This window comes from Emydura macquarii, unplaced genomic scaffold (genome assembly GCF_026122565.2).
Source record: "Emydura macquarii macquarii isolate MOO-44397 ecotype Brisbane River unplaced genomic scaffold, CSIRO-AGI_Emac_v2 contig_2676, whole genome shotgun sequence".
Lineage (NCBI taxonomy): Eukaryota > Metazoa > Chordata > Testudines > Chelidae > Emydura > Emydura macquarii.
The window spans coordinates 48,133,579-48,149,496 of NW_027132813.1; the positions used below are offsets into that span (position 1 = coordinate 48,133,579).

At 43.4% G+C, this 15,918-nt stretch overlaps 1 protein-coding gene across 3 annotated transcripts in view; it reads left to right on the plus strand.

Annotated features, from left to right (window-relative positions):
* Positions 1 to 3,269: 3,269 nt before the first annotated feature.
* The window catches only part of FERMT1 (FERM domain containing kindlin 1), a 33,902-nt gene continuing 21,253 nt past the window's right edge, over positions 3,270 to 15,918 (plus strand). For all 3 annotated transcript variants that reach the window (XM_067564682.1, XM_067564681.1, XM_067564680.1), the window contains exons 1-6: positions 3,270 to 3,530; positions 5,521 to 5,754; positions 8,520 to 8,666; positions 9,352 to 9,565; positions 11,375 to 11,477; positions 12,885 to 12,992. In XM_067564682.1, the coding sequence (XP_067420783.1) occupies positions 3,380 to 3,530; positions 5,521 to 5,754; positions 8,520 to 8,666; positions 9,352 to 9,565; positions 11,375 to 11,477; positions 12,885 to 12,992 (957 nt within the window). In that variant the 5' untranslated portion in view covers positions 3,270 to 3,379. The remainder of the gene's footprint in view (positions 3,531 to 5,520; positions 5,755 to 8,519; positions 8,667 to 9,351; positions 9,566 to 11,374; positions 11,478 to 12,884; positions 12,993 to 15,918) is intronic.

The following is a 15,918-nucleotide window of genomic DNA, read 5'->3' on the forward strand; positions in this document are numbered from 1 at the left end:
TAGGAATTATTTACTGACTGTGGATCTACATCCCTTTCCCACCCCAGTTAGCTCAGCTCCCCCCAGCCCAGCCACATCGGTCTTCAGTCTGTTTGCAGCTCTCCGGGAAGCTCCTGCTATGTTGGCCGTAGAGAGAGATTGGTCCGTGTTGTGCCTGTAGCCCAGGGCAAGTGGCAGCTGGTTGTTGTGGGCAGAAGTGTTAATCGGAGGGTGTTTTTTTAAAGCCTAAAAACCTTCCTGGGTCCTTTGGAATACGGGATCTGGATACCCAGGGCCAAGCCTTGGCTTTTGCAAATAGGTGGTGGAAGATAAGGGAGCTTTCTTGATTTGCATCAGCTTGAGGATCGGGACGGGTGCGTGTAAAAACCCGCTTTAGAACAAAGACTGGTCCCGAGTTCCTAACGAAAGGAAAGCCTTGGAGGGAGGGATTGGAGGAGGAATGTGGGGCAACCAGATTTTCTGACTTTAAACTGTTTAACTACCAATACTTTTTAAATCAAGAGATATTCATGCCTCCTATATTTCTTCGGTGTCATGCTGGAGTATCCCATAAGTATTTGCTGTTGAAGACATTCCGGCCAGAGCCTGCACCTCTGGAAGCCAGTGGAAGTTTTGGTTTTGACTTCAACGGGTGTAGGAGCAAGCTGGGTCCTACGGGATTTGTGTCTGAGTCCTGATTTCCTAACACAAATGTCACGTTTTTAAATTGGTGCTGTAAATTTTGGTGTTGGTTCTTAGATGCCAAGGTAATAGGTTCCTAAGAAATACCTAAGGTAGATACAGTTCATGGTGTAAAATTCTCAGGGTTTTTTTTTGTAAATTGTCAGTGAGGGAGACCTCTGACTTTTGTGTTTGTAACTCCATTTCTATTGTCATTTCAAACAATGGGGTTTTCTGGTTGGGAGTGGGACAAAAGGATTTGAAATAAAATGATTAGTAATTGGAAAAAAAATGTTGTTAGTATTTTTTTATTTTATTTATTTATTTATTTATTTCGAATTTTATTTTATTTTATTAGTAGGAAAACAAACAAAATTCCCATTGGCATCAGTGGACACAGCATTGGGCCTCATGTTGGCTTGTTTACCCTGAAATTAATTAAAGGAAGTAAAGTTTGGAGCACTAAGGGCTAAGATTTGTTATCTGTGCATGTGTTTCCCAGCAATTAAATGATGATGATTATTATTATATTCTTGCTATGATGTTATTTAGAACCATGGATTTTAATAAACTCATTCCTATATAAGGATGGAAGGCCCCATTTGATCATCTAGTCTGACCTCCTGTATGACACAGGCCATAACATTTCACCCCTTTACCCTTGCATTGAGCCTAGTACGTGTGTGACTAAATTATATCTTCCAGAAAGGCACCCAGTCTTGATTTGAGGATTTCAAGAGATGGAGAATCTGCCATTTTCATTGGTAGCTTTCGCCAATGGTTAATCACCCTCAATGTTAAAAATTTTAAAATTTATTTTTTTATTTGAATTTGATTTAGTTTTAACTTCCAGCCACTGGTACCCATTATGCCTTTCTCTGCTAGATTATCTATTAGCATTTGTTTTTATCACAAACAAAACCTTTGGCTTGAAAAGGAAATTTTGAAGAGGCTTTAGAGAAAATAAATCAAATAAGGTACCTGTCACAATTACAGAGCTAGCTGCCCCAGTCTCCCTGAGTGCACCCCCTCAGTTGTCATGCCTCTCCTGGGTGAAATCATGGGATTCTCCCACTCTTAGATCAGGTGTGGGGCTACAAAACTGTGTGTCAAGCATGCTTTCCCAGCACGTCCAACTGGATTCAGCACCTGCAATTCTTCCCTTCATGGGTCTGACAGAATGACCAGATGGCTGCCTTAAACCAAAGCATTGCTTCATTTCAACAGTAATAATACAGCACAACATACGAGGGTCAGGGGGAAGTTTTTGACATGCGTATAGACTGTTGCTTTATCTTCCCTAAAGGTTTACCACCCCCAGGAAGGCCTAACTTCTTCAGACATCCCCAGCAGGTGTCTGTGTGAGACTGAACAGCTTCTCAGCAACAACTGCCTCCCCACCTCGAGAGAGGGAGAGTCATTTTTAGCGTTCTTTGTTCTCTCCCTTTGTGGGCTTTGGGGCCCTGCTGTCCAAACACAGTTTAGTAGGAGGTCAAACCAGCCTCCTCAGTGCCAGTGGCTCTCCCCCTGCCTTGTAACAACCCCAAGCGTGCCTTGAGGTGTCCTCTCAAGTCATTGTTTAGCCTTCCTGTTTATTTCCCAATAGCCCTGCTGATTTAACCCAGTGTAGCCAGACAGAGAACATCCCACTATTCACCCAGTGTAGTCAGACAGTGCACATCCCAATAACCAGCTCACGGACAGCATTCTTAAATGATTACAGAGCAGCAACAGAGAGCCCAGGTGTGCTTGGATCTGCACAGAGGGATCTGTCAAAGCCACTCAACCCAGATACAAGGTTCCATCCACAAGAATAGAATTGCAGGATTGGGGCCTTTAATGTGCCTTTCTAGTTTTAAACACAAACAGGTTTTACTACCACCCAAAGTAAAGAGAAGAAGGGAGAGTATCTAGATGCCAGAGCTGGGGATCCTGTTAGTGATCAGTTTTACATCCATATGGACGATGAGTCCTCTGAAATAGCCCAGGATTTCATTGGTTCAACTCGCAGTGAGTCCCAGTTTGGACCTGGTGTTTGGGATGGGGGTGAGTAATCCTGAAATCATACCCACCTCATTGATTGACCATCGCTCCCCTCAGTTTCCCTCTCCCTCACTCAGCGGGTGCTAAAAGTTAATGACTCAGCCTGTCAACCCCCGTGGAACCATCTGGGTAAAGCTATGCAGTGGCTGATGGTCTGGTTTCAGATTTTCAGACATCTTCTGTCATAAAATGGAAGTTACAGTCCATGCTGAAGGTCAGAGTCATAAGCAGAGTTCATAAAATCAAATGGAATTCATAAGTTTACATAGACAAAGTGAGAAAACTTTACTGCCTTCCCCATAGCATCTGTAAAGTCGTGATCAGCAGGTTTGCTTTGGTGGGTGGGAAGCTTGCTTGCACAGTTGTTTCTTTTCTTTTGCTGGTTCAAGTCTCCCTGGTTGTGAAGAATTATCTCCTTACTTTGAGGCTAAAAATCATTCAAATCCAGTGGGCGTAGTCTGCCTCCATGAGACTGAGCAGATTCTGGAGGAGGCAAAAGCCACCCCTCTGCTCAAGTTTCAGCTGTTTCCCTCTATGAGCTGTTGCCTGCATCTGGGCCTTAATTAAATCTATTTCTTGATTTTTTTTATTTTTTTTTTTAAATGCATTGTGTTTTTAACAGCTGTTGATTTGTAATTTCTTTTAAGCCGTAGAATTCACTGTAGACGTTGTCAAGATGATTTCCTCCAACGAATATGGATCCAGTTCTTGGGACCTCCTTGTCACCATCGATCATCAGTATGAAGAAGAGCAAAAGGAATTTACACTTAGGGTCTCGGGAGACCTTCATATTGGTGGAGTGATGCTCAAATTAGTAGAACAAATCAGTGAGTAGAGACTTAATTTGCATGCTGTTGTTGAAATTATATGTGTAGATTTCCCTCCTCCCCCACTCGTTCAATAGACAAGGCAGACAAAAAGTTTGAGAGGAAACAAAGGGGCAGCAAGGTGAAGTAACTTGCCCTCAGTCACACAGCGGGGCAGTGGCAGAGGCAAGAATAGAATCCAGATTTCCCAAGTCTCAATCCAGTGTCCCAGCCGCTAATGTAAACTGCATCCCAAAATAATTTTCCCAGGGCCCAGATCTTGCAGTTAGAGCCATACAGGCCAAGAGGAAGCTTACAGAGACAACTGTACCTGAAAAAAATATTGACTATAAATGTCAGTCTCTATATTTTACATAAAATAGATATTTCTTCCACCACACTCTCCACAAACATGATTCTCTGTCTTTCCCAGAGTGCTATGCTTCCAGCAATGGAAGAGCACTGTCATAAAGCTGTGCTGTAAAACACAAGATGTTGTCTCTTTCTAGCAACGCCTTCATTTAAAAGATAATCTATCCAAGAACATCTTAAATTTCTGGTTAATTTTCATGATGTGCTTGGGGAAATGATACTGAGGACGGTCATTATTTAGATGCTTTTTGTAAGAAGTGTGTTCTTCCAATAATGTAGAGAATTCTGGATTAAAGGAAACTGTTAAATTAGACAGCTACATATTTGCTCTAGTTAAAAAAAATATATATCATCTTATAGTAGTACCTTAAAGCCCAAACCAAGATCAGGGCCCAATTGTGCCAGGTGCTGTACGACCACATAGTGAGAGATCTTCCCTGCCTTGAAGAGCTTATAAACCAAATAGCTAAGAGAGGCAAAGGGTGGGAGAAAGTTCAGAAGATGTGATTTCAATTCCCAGCTCTGCCATAGCCACCTTTGGAAAGTAACTTCATTTTTCTGTGCCTGAGTTCCAGGGGAAAAGCAGGGAACTCAGGCTCAGAAAAATGAAGTTACTTTCCAAAGGTGGCTATGGCAGAGCTGGGAATTGAACCCACATCTTCTGAACTATGTTCCTGTCCTTAAATAAGTCACCTAGGTATCTTTGTGGATCCCACCATACGTGCTTATGTTGCCTTCCTGGGCACCACTACAATCCAGAAAACTCCCACTCAGCTGCTATCTATCCCTGTTGTAGAGTCTAACCTCACTTGGCATCTCAGGTTTTTCCTTCTGGGCATGTACGAGAGCCTCACCCTAAGTGCCTGGCACCTGCCTGAGCAGACACGCTAGCTACTGCCTCAAAACAGGCGTCTGAATACCTATTTCCTGTTTACGCTCTGGAGCAGGTCACAAACTGGGGAAGAGGTGTTCACCTGCCCAAGTTGCGGGCAAGGGCTCAGTCTGGTAGGCAACCTCTGAGCACACACCTCCCAGCTCAGGCAAGTTCACACAAAACAGCTGGAGCTGCAGGCAGGGAGGAGGAGGACTTCCCTCACCATCTGTAGTACATTGAGTACTCTTTCCCGCATGTGGGAGACCCCCCCCCCGGTTCAAGTCCCTCCTCCACCTGAGGGGGAGAAGGGATTTGAACAGGGATCTGCCACCTCTAACATGCTAAATGCCAGGCTGCAGAATCACCCTCACTCTTTCTCTGGTCCAATTAATACTTAATTATTAAATTAAAGTGGAACAGCAGCAATAGGTGAGATTGAGGGAGCCCTATGCTGGAATATCCCATAGCCCCATGGTTAGGCCAATGACCTGGGAGATGGTAGATCCCTGTTTAAATCCCTTTCCCACCTCAGGGAACTTGAACCAGGGACTCTCTCCTACTAGGTGTTCTTTCAATGTCTAGCACAATGGGGCCTTGATCTCAGTTAGGGTTTCTAGTTGTTGCCATAGTACAAATATTAATAAAACTCTCATTGTTCATCTGCTCTGGAGCTCCGTGTTTTGATGCCAGGCTTTTGAGTGGAATCTGCTTCCGAGTCCGTTACTGATCACGCCGCTTGTATTCCCTTCTTTTACATTTCCCTAGAAACCTCACGCGATTGGTCGGACTACGCTCTTTGGTGGGAGCAAAAAAAGTGCTGGCTTCTGAAGACCCACTGGACGCTGGATAAGTGCGGGGTGCAGGCAGACGCCAAGCTGCTCTTTACAACGCAGCACAAGATGCTGCGCCTCCGTTTGCCCAACATGAAAACGGTGCGGCTGAAAGCCAGCTTCTCGTCGGTGGTGTTCAAGACTGTTGGTGACATCTGCAGAAGCCTCAGTAAGGGATCCTTAAGCTCTGATTGCAGCTGTTTCACAGCTTCCACAGTCCTTTGGGTTGGGTGTTCTGCTGCAATCCCTGCTCACGCAAAACTCCTGCCAAGTTTAAAGGGACCCCTCCTATTCGAGGTGGGGAAGAAATTTCTCCCCAGTCACCGTGGTGGATTTTTTTCGTCTTTCCCTGTAGCATGGGGAGAGGGTCGCTTGCTAAGATCATCTGGGTGTATCTCCCTTAATCATTTCCCTGCTGCTGCAAGGGCCCGGGGCGTTGGGGCACCTCTCCCTCCAGTGTACTAAAGCAAATAACAATAGTTTAGTCTTCCGGTTGTTGGGCTTGGTGGGGGGGGAGAGCAAGAGGGGGCAGAGCTGGGTGGTGCTATTGAGGAGGTCACTCTAAATGATCTGATGGGCCCTTCTGGCCTAAACTCTATGACCCGAGTTCCAGACAGCAGGCCTGGCCCTTTCTGAAGAGAGCACAGACATTTATTTTCAGTACCCAGTGGAGGCTAACTCACATGGTGCGTCTCCACCCTTATAGATGCCTGATCCATAATATAGAATCATAGAAGATGAGGGTTGGAAGGGACCTCAGGAGCTCATCTAGTCCAACCCCCTGCTCAAAGCAGGACCAACCCCAACTAAACCTTCCCAGCCATGGCATTGTCAAGCCGCACCTTAAAAACCTCAAAGGATGGAGATTCCACCACCTTCCTAGGTAACCCATTCCAGTGCTTCACCACACTCCTAGTGAAGAAGTTTTTCCTAATATCCAACTAAACCTCCCCCACTGCAACTTGAGACCATTGCTCCTAGTTCTGTCATCTACTACCACTGAAAACAGCTTAGCTCCATCCTCCCTGGAACCCCCTTTCAGGTAGTTGAAGGCTGCTGTCAAATCCCCCCTCATTCTTCTCTTCTGCAGGCTAAACAAGCCTAATTCCCCCAGCCTCTCCTCATAAGTTATGTGCTCCAGCCCCCTACTCATTTTTGTTATCCTCTGCTGGACTCTTTCCAATTTGTCCACATCCTTTCTGTAGGGGGGGCCCAAAACTGGACACAGGACTCCAAATGTGGCCTCACTGGTGCCGAATAGAGGGGAATAATTACTTCCCTCGATCCTCTGGCAATATTATCAGAAGCTTCTCCTGTGACCCCTGCGGTCGCTGACCAGTGAGAGTTCTGAGGGTGGCTGTAGGTGCTCGAAGCCACCAACCCATTTCACATTGTCCAATGAACAGTTTGAGCCCCATGCTGCACTCACATCAGCCTTACACCAATGTCATCCCGTGGCGTGGGTGGAGTTACTCCCAATATACAGTAGCATAAATGAGATGAGAATTGATGAGGCCCATTTGTTTTTATTTCTTTACTATTCTTGAGTGAATTTTAGTGCTTGAGAAACTTGTAGACCAGGACATCCATTCTGCTTTCCCAGACAGCCCTGTCAACATGCTACAGAGCTGAGCCACTGCACCACTGGTATTCCAATGATGGAGCTCTCCCAAGCAGAGATTAGCAGTGGTTTTGAAATTATACCAAATCTATGGTAACTTTAGTCAATAGGAGTCCCCAGTAATCTCCAAGCTCTTCTAATTTGAGAGCACACCTAGTCCCCATTTTAACTTAGATATTCAAAGATCAACACACCCAGCTCCGTAAAACAAATGTATCAGCCCAAACCATGTTAACCATAGCGGAATTTTTAGTTCAGTCTTTTAGCATCGGATTGTAAAAGAGGTGAAATGTCTTTGTTACACTTAGCAACTATGATGCAATGAGATCATAATGGCTTACCCAGCATTTGACTGTACTTAAATATTCCTTCACACAAAAATGATTTATGGGATTCATGTATTAATTTAGCTTGAAAGGTTTTTGCATGAATGAATCCGATGATGTAAAGTTTCTTTGCTTTTATAAACAATGTACCAGGAATGTACCTAACAGCATATGTGCTTAGCACAACTTTCCACTCATATCAGTAGCATATAATCAAGATAGAGCATGCACATGAAAATGAAATGCTATACATTGGGAAATGAAATGTATATTTCAGATCTGGCCTAATTCTTTTTTTACGTTATCGGTGGAAGCCCCTCCACTGTGGTCAAAGGTGGTTGTGTGGGTGTTAGTCAGAGCAGTATCTCTACCATGGTCTTCTGGCAATCAACCTTATTACAAAAAGAGGGCTAAATCCTGGCAAAACCCACACCATAGATTCCAAGACCAGAAGGGATCATTCCTAGAGCAGATCTTTGGATGTTCTTCTAAATCTTGATTTAAAAATTGTCATAATGGAGAATCTACTACGACCCTTGGTAAATTTTTCCAATGGCTAATTACACGCACTGTTACAAATTTACGCTTTATTTCCAGTCCAAATTTGTCTAGCTACAGTTTCCAGCTATTGGATCACCTTATACCTTTCTCAGTTAGACTGAAGTGTCCATTATTAAATATTTGTTATGTATGTAAGTACTTATAGACAGTAATCAAGTCACCCTTTAACTGTCTCTTTGTTAAGGTAAATATATTGAGGTCTTTGGGTCTATCATTTGAAGTCTATCACTTCCAAAGTCCTCAGCATCACTGCATTGCTGGTCTTCACTTGGCTTTGAAGCTGGATTGTGCGAGCTTTTGTGAAGCTGTGTTGTAGGATACAGCCCTGAATATGGAGGGGTCCCAAGTGACATTGCCATGTGTGATCTTTATTGGCCATTTTCTTGTAAGATTCTGTAGCCTAAACTTCAGCACTTGTCATTGTAGATATTAGACGGTCAGAAGAACTCTCTCTCTTGAAACAGTCGGAAGATACTTTGAAAAAGAAAAAGAAAAAAGACAAGAATAACAAAGAACCCGTCATAGAAGACATTTTAAACCTGTACAACTCTCCAGTGATTTCAGGATCCCCAGGTAACCCAGATGACTTTATTGAGCTGGCTTTTTTAAAAAAAGAAATATTTTAAGGTGGAGGAAGGGGAAACAATTCTTCATGTTGTGCAGCTAAAACGGAAGGAGGCACAGAGGTGTACAGGGAAGCAGAAGTTAAAGGGACAGTGTTGATTTGAAGTCTAGCCAAATTTTAAAAAATGATCTGAAAGTAGTTTCAGGTCATATCCCAGCCCTTGAGTCTCTATGCCTTTGTTTGGGGTTTTACAGTCACATTTTCCTATCTTTTAAAAAAAGTTTCCCTCTCCTCGACTCTGAAAGACCTACACAAATGAAAAGGGGAACTGACTAAGGCCTCAGCCGTGCAAACAGCATATGCTGCTGCTGGATCGGCAGCATGAGCCCGGCTTTGGCGGTGTTCAATGATTTCTGACAGGCTGCAAGGGAGAGACTGGAACTGCTGATTTTTAACACTTTGTATCTCAGCCAAATCTGAATGGAATTTCATGGGACAAAGAAAAAGCACTTCTGTACTCTAAGGACATTTCCCCTGGCAAATATCAAAGGCCAGCTTCAAACAATGGAGGTGTGAGAGCTTCTCAAAGAAAAGGTTTAGAATCCTGGTATAATGGAAAGTGTTAGGCAACCTAAAGATGGTGAGCCTGACCAGCTCCCCTTATCGTAATACATTACTGTTTTTAACTTGCAGCAAGTCCTGGTTTATATAGTAAAACCATGACTCCCATTTATGATCCTGTCAATGGAACACCAGTCTCTTCTACTGTTACTTGGTTCAGTGACGGCCCTCTGACTGCACAGAACTGCAGCATCCTTGCCTTCAGCCATCCCAGCTGTTCTCCGGAAACTCTGGCGGAAAAGTACCAGCCTCGGACCTTAGCTGACAAAGCCAAACTTAATGCAGGGTAAGGAGGCTTCTCTTTGGCACGTGAGTTCGCTTAGCAGAATTGGAAAGAATTCAACCTTTTAAGAAATGAAACAGAATTTGAAAAATGTAACTCTCTTGTATTTAGCCGTGGGGTTTCTTAAAAAGGGTCCTTTGATCTGGTTCACTTCCCATAAATGCTTTGTTGACTCTTTTCTACTTTTTTGCCTTATACCACATTTGGGGGGGGCGTGATTTTGTTTTAAGTGATCAGCGACATAACTTTAAAAGGCTCTGGGACTAAATTTTTCTTTATCAGACCACTGCAAAGCCACTGAAGTGAGTAAGATTTCATTGGTGTTACTGAGAGGAGAATTTGGCCCTGTGTCTATTAATGATGGCTCCTCAAATGAAGTGCTGAGGGCATGTGTGGTGGCCGCCATCTTCACTGACACAGCAGGGATTGAACTGGGGACCTCCAGTGCTAAAAGTATGAGCTGCTGCAGCTTGAGCTAAAAAGTCAGACTTGGGAACACGGGCTGTAACAGTAAAATATTTTTGATGGAATTTTTTCAATAAGCCCTGCTGTAGACTTTCATTTTCAGCTCTGGAAGACCCAGTTTCAATCCCTAGCGCATTGACCAAAGTGGCAGTTGCAGTATAAGTGGAGTCTGTAACAGATCCACATCTCTGTAGATCGTGCATTGATCATGTTTCTCTGCGTGTCAGCCTGGACTTCAGCCACGATAGAAAAACTGGCGGAGAAATCACTGAGCCTGCAAGCGCTTCCCACAAAGGAAAATGGCATTTTTTAGCTTTCAGTCACATAAGCTGCTCCACTCCTCCTCTGGATCATTGCAAGTCAGGAATTCCTCCCAGGAATACACCTTGACTACAGAGTGCACTACTGCAGGCAACAGACAAATTCTACTCAATAAGATCTATAAAAATTATTATGCTTGTGCTCCCTCTGCTGGCTCTTCAGCATTAACAAAGACTACTCCTAGGTCTCTGCTGACGTATGATGGATGATATTGGTGCATGCTTTGGCATGAGATGACCACCAAGGTGCTCTCGTTAGATGGGGCCTATCAGGATTTGTAACCCCAAAAGCTGACCTAGTGCACACTGATGGTGGTCCTGGTTTTTAGCCTTTACTTTAAGTCATTTAGACATCTAGAGAGATGGTCAGCAAAGCACTTAGAAGTCAGTGGGGCTACTCGTGTTCTTAAAGTCAGTAAGCCATAGCACATTGCTCTCTGTATAATATGAGTGAGCAGAGAGGTACTAGATTTTCTTAGTCTACATTTCAAGAACAGTAACGGCTCATTTTTTATGTGTTTCAAGAGTTGAACATGGGTTGAGATTTTTTAACTTTGCAGGATTCAACAGGGTATTAGACATTTCTGTGGATGACAAGAGGAGCTGGAGGGAGTTATAATAGCAAATGCTAAAATAATAAGCAAGAGTTTTGGAAGAGATCAAAATCGTCATACTTCAAGGCTTAAGCCAACATCTAGCTAATAGGGGTCAGGAGGAAACTTCCCTGGGGACTAGGATACCCCATAACTGCCTACTGCAGGGTTTCTTGCACCTTCTTCTGGTCCTAGCCACTGCTGGAGAAGAGCATAGTGGACTGGGTGGATGTGGGGTCTGATCCAGTCTGGTCATTCTTCTGTTCAAATACTTTAATAAGTAGGCACCCATGCAAAAATGCAATGTGCTTGGGTGATGTGAATTTTGCCTGTGCTTGTAGGAGCCAAGACTGTTCATTCATCACAGAGTTACTCTGTAGCTTTGTATGCAACCTTATTTTCCTGGCACAACTGACTTTTTGTTTTTTCTCCAGCTGGCTGGATTCATCACGGTCACTTATGGAACAAGGCATCCAGGAGGACGATCAGCTTCTCTTACGCTTTAAATACTACGTTTTCTTTGATCTAAATCCAAAAGTAAGAGTCTCTTTGTTTCTGTCGTTTCTCTCGGTTTGCCGCTTTCGTGGTCTGGAGCTGCAGCACAAGTCTCTTGCATTTTAGCTAGGATTGCAATTAAGGGTGGCTCAGAAGTCTAATATTTAGTGAATTCTGCTCCTCGTGGATCTTTCAGCTAAGAGTTTGCTCTCTTCCCTGAGTATTTGAACCCCACGCGGCTGTTCGCTCATCCAGGTCCCCTCCCCTATCAGAAGGCCTGATCCTGCTTCATTGAAATCAGTGGAAAGGCTCCCATAGGCTTCACTGGAAGTTGGGTTGGGTCCAAAGAGACCCAAGAGTGGGAGAGAGGCCAGAGTTGTGTCCCTAGTATTGTCCCCTTCAAGTGCATTCCTGTTATCTGTTGGGGTTGTCGCTGGGGGTTCTGTTTCCTCCTCCTTTTCTTACTGCATGGCAGAAGGGTTCTGCATCACAGTGGGCTGTTCCTTTCTGTGTCCCCTTTCTGCCTCTCCAAAGCTGAGACCTGCCCCCAGCCTCCCTCCAGGGAGTCACTAAAGATTCCAGCCCCTTAGAAGCATCCCATCAAAGGGATTGAACTCATCCAGGACACACGCAGTGCTCTGAGAGCAGGGAGTCACGCCAGGCTGCATAGCCCTGACCGGGCTCCAGGCCATTGAGGTGGCAGTGCCAAGATATGGCTCTGAGGTTTATGGGCTTGGTCCAAAGACCACCAAAAGAGGTGGCCAGGCTTTCCAAAGAGCTTGTTTATTTCCTGCATTGCTCTCCACATGGGCAACGAATAATCGGGGTAAAATCTGCAAAAACCCTTAGGAGCCTAATTCTCGTTTTCAAAAGGGACTTGGGCCAGATTTTTAAAGGTATTTAGGTGCCTAACTCCCACTGAAATTCCTTGGGGAACCTAAGTCTCATTGCCTTTTAATGGGACTTAGACTCTCAAGTGCCCAGGTCACTTTTGAAACTGACACTTAGGCTCCTAAAGTTGCTTAAGTGCTTTGGTAAGTTTCCCCCAGTGATTTTTCTGCATTTCCATTGATTGGGACTTACATAAAAATTATAATGAGTCGAGTTCTGGGTGGTTGTTTTTTTTTAAACAACAATTAATTAGAGCCAGATCCTTCGTTGGTGTAAGTTAGCAAAATTCCACTTATAAATTGTAGCTGTACCGGCTTATACCAGCTGAGAATCTGGGTTCTTTTGCCATTTGTGAGCTAATTGTTTTCCTTCAGGCATTTTAGACAATAACAATGTGCTTTCTAGTCTGATTAAAACATGTTGGGTGAAATCCTGGCCCCACTGAAGCCATTGGGAAGTTTGCCATTGACCTCAGTGGGGCTAGCATTTCACCCATTGTCTCCTCTAGACAAGGAGTTCGTACGTGAACGAATGCAACATTTTATCCTCTGCCTACAGTATGATGCAGTGCGAATAAACCAACTGTATGAACAAGCCCGGTGGGCCATCCTATTAGAAGAAATTGATTGCACGGAGGAAGAAATGTTGATCTTCGCTGCATTACAGGCATGTACTTGATCTTAGTTGCAAAACCGGTTTTCTCAAGAGGGATAGACACAAGCTAGGGCATGACCATAATGGAAAGAGCATGAGCTAATTAGTCTACTTGAGTAGTTGTTTGCAATTGTGCTTAGAGTTGTTCCTGGAACATATTGTTGGATTGTGTAAAAAGGTTTCATACTCAGATTAAAGCAATGTACATTATTTACATGCAACACATGTCTTATGTAACGGTTTCTAAAGCAACTATAACCACATTCAATCACAGCTATCTGTTTTCCATTTCAGAAAGCATTTCTTCAGCGTTAACTGCCTACAGCCTTTTAATAATGGCTTCTTTCAGAAGGAGTTTTTAGACAAGTGTTGCTTTATTTACTAGCTGTCAAAATCCCACTTTACCCCCGATGGCATCTACAATGCAGTTATGTTTTGACCATATAAAAATCTGCAGCACATTGGAAACTGAAAATGTGGGGATGGCATAAAATGAATTTGAATTTAACAGGACGATAAATAGCACAAGGTGTAGGGTTTCGGTCCTACAGCACTTTAGGGTTCTGGTCCATGATTACGATGGCTGCAATACTAATAATAAATGGTAATCGATGATAAAACCCCTTCATTTTAAAGTGGAACTTTAATGGATTTCTAAGTCTGCCACAAAGTCCTGCAATCTTGCTGCAGAATTTAGATCCAGTTTGCCCCAGAGTATGGATTGAAGCCAGGTTTTATGGGTTCATAGATTCCAAGGCCAAGAGGGACCACTGTGATCATCTAATCCGACCTCCCAGAGTGCTCTACTCACTGCCGGAGCACCTCCTTCTGGCCGCCTCTGCGGATTAGCTCTGCCAGTCCGATGTCCCTCCAACATTTGCTCACTGTGTCACTCTCCCTGTCTTGCTCACATGGGAATCGACTGCTCCCGCTTCGTGGCTTGGCCGTCTGGCCAAGTCACTGTAGTCCTCCCTGCCGGGGTATCAGAGTGTCTCAGTACCTAATGTCCCAGGCAGTCCTTCCTCTGACTGCCCCCTTAACAGTGCCACTGCTCAGTGGCTAGTACAGGAACCGAGGCCTGCCTTCTACACAGGTTCCAGCTTAGAGACCCTACAACAAGCAGTCAAGGTCTGCACAGTCCTGAACCTCATTGCTGCATCTCTGGGCTACTTCCTACCTCACCTCCTGTCACCCTCAGAGTGACTGCAGTTCCTGTCTTTACAGCCCCCTTCTTTTTTTTTTTTCTTTCTCTCTTTGTTATGGTGAAGCAGAGTTGACTGAACGGTCTATATCTGCCACCAACTATAATTCCTCAATACTTAGTGGTGTATAGCCTCTCGCTCTGCCCTGTGTCATTCAGGTAATGGAACAGCACCTTTTTAATAATACTCCATTTCCCGGTGTTTTTACTAAATCACATAATGTCATTTGTTTACCTTAAGATGTTTGAATTCCTCGAACAGCTACATGTATCCCCATTGGTACTAACTCTGTTATTAGAAATATAACTTGGTTAATTTAATCACTTCTCCATACTGAGACTCCTTTTTTATTGCCATAAGGGCTGAGATTGAATCTGAAAAAATTACCGCTGCTGCTGGGCATACATCCCAGATCTAATTTATTGCTACTAGTTCTGCTGTCATGACAGCTATGTAGTCAGATATTCTTTTAGATGTACTGATTCCCAATTTTGGTATACAATATGCTGTCCCTACTCTTCCTATTTTTCATCTATATACTGGTACACTTCATTTTTAATCCCTACTGCCTCTTTTTTACCCTTAAGTTTATAAAATAAATATAAATCCATGTTTGGACATGTGACTTTCCATCCATAACAAATTTTCCCATGACTGAAAGTTTTCATTTCACTCAGCTTTTCCTTGTCTTTCAATTCCCGCAGCCACACTACAACTTAAATGGCATGTGGTGTTCTAACATTATAGGCTATGGGTTGCCTATCAAATTCCCAACGATCCTCATAAATTTGTTTGGCACTTTCATCGTTGCAGTTGCCATTAACTTTGGCTCAGAAAGTTAGGTCCAGCAGTTTCATTCATAGTGTAACTGGCATTTCACTAGAAGCTGTCTGCATTGCACATATAGGTGTTGTAATGAATGCATCGCACACAATTTGTAGTGTCTGTGCTTGTATTAAATCTAATTTTTTAAGATCTGATTTTGATGCTGACCCAAAAACTTGCAGCCATAGAACTAGTCTGATTAAGGCTCTGTGTACCATCAGAAGTGTTTTCTTATCTGCCTTCCAGTTAGTCCCAGCCAGACTTTTAAGCAGGTTAAACCTTCCTGTATATTTATCTGTAACATAGTCTATATGATTTTTCCAGTCTAATTTAGTATCAAATATTACACCTAAAAATTTGAACCTTTTAACTACATCTATTTGTTCTCCATACAAATAGTTTACATTCCTTTATAAATTTCCTTTTTGTAAAAATCAATTCTTTGGTTTTAGCACTGGAAAACTTGAAACCCCATGCATTTCCCCAGCCAGAGGTGTCTCAACGCTTTGTTGAGTCTCTTTTCTGCCACCCATTCCTGATCCTAATCCACAGAGCACAATCAACTACCCCAGGAGTTATTTACTCAACAAGTCTCTCATCCACCCATAAATTCTTCCCTTTCTCCCTAGTGCACCTACTTTGTACAATAAACCTTCCCTCCATAGCACGTCATATGCTTTTCAATATCTAGAAAGACAGATAGCATGGAACCTTGTGTCTCATACTATTTTGTATTTCAGTTTTGCAGTGTGATCAGTGGTGCATCTTCCTTTCCTAAAACGCTCTGCAACTTATCTATAATGCCATTATTTTCCAAATAGGCATCCAATCTTTCAATCATCAGGATAATGCTTGATCCTCCTTGAGTGCAAGGGGACTGGATTAGAAGCCCTCTTGAGGTGCCTTCCAGT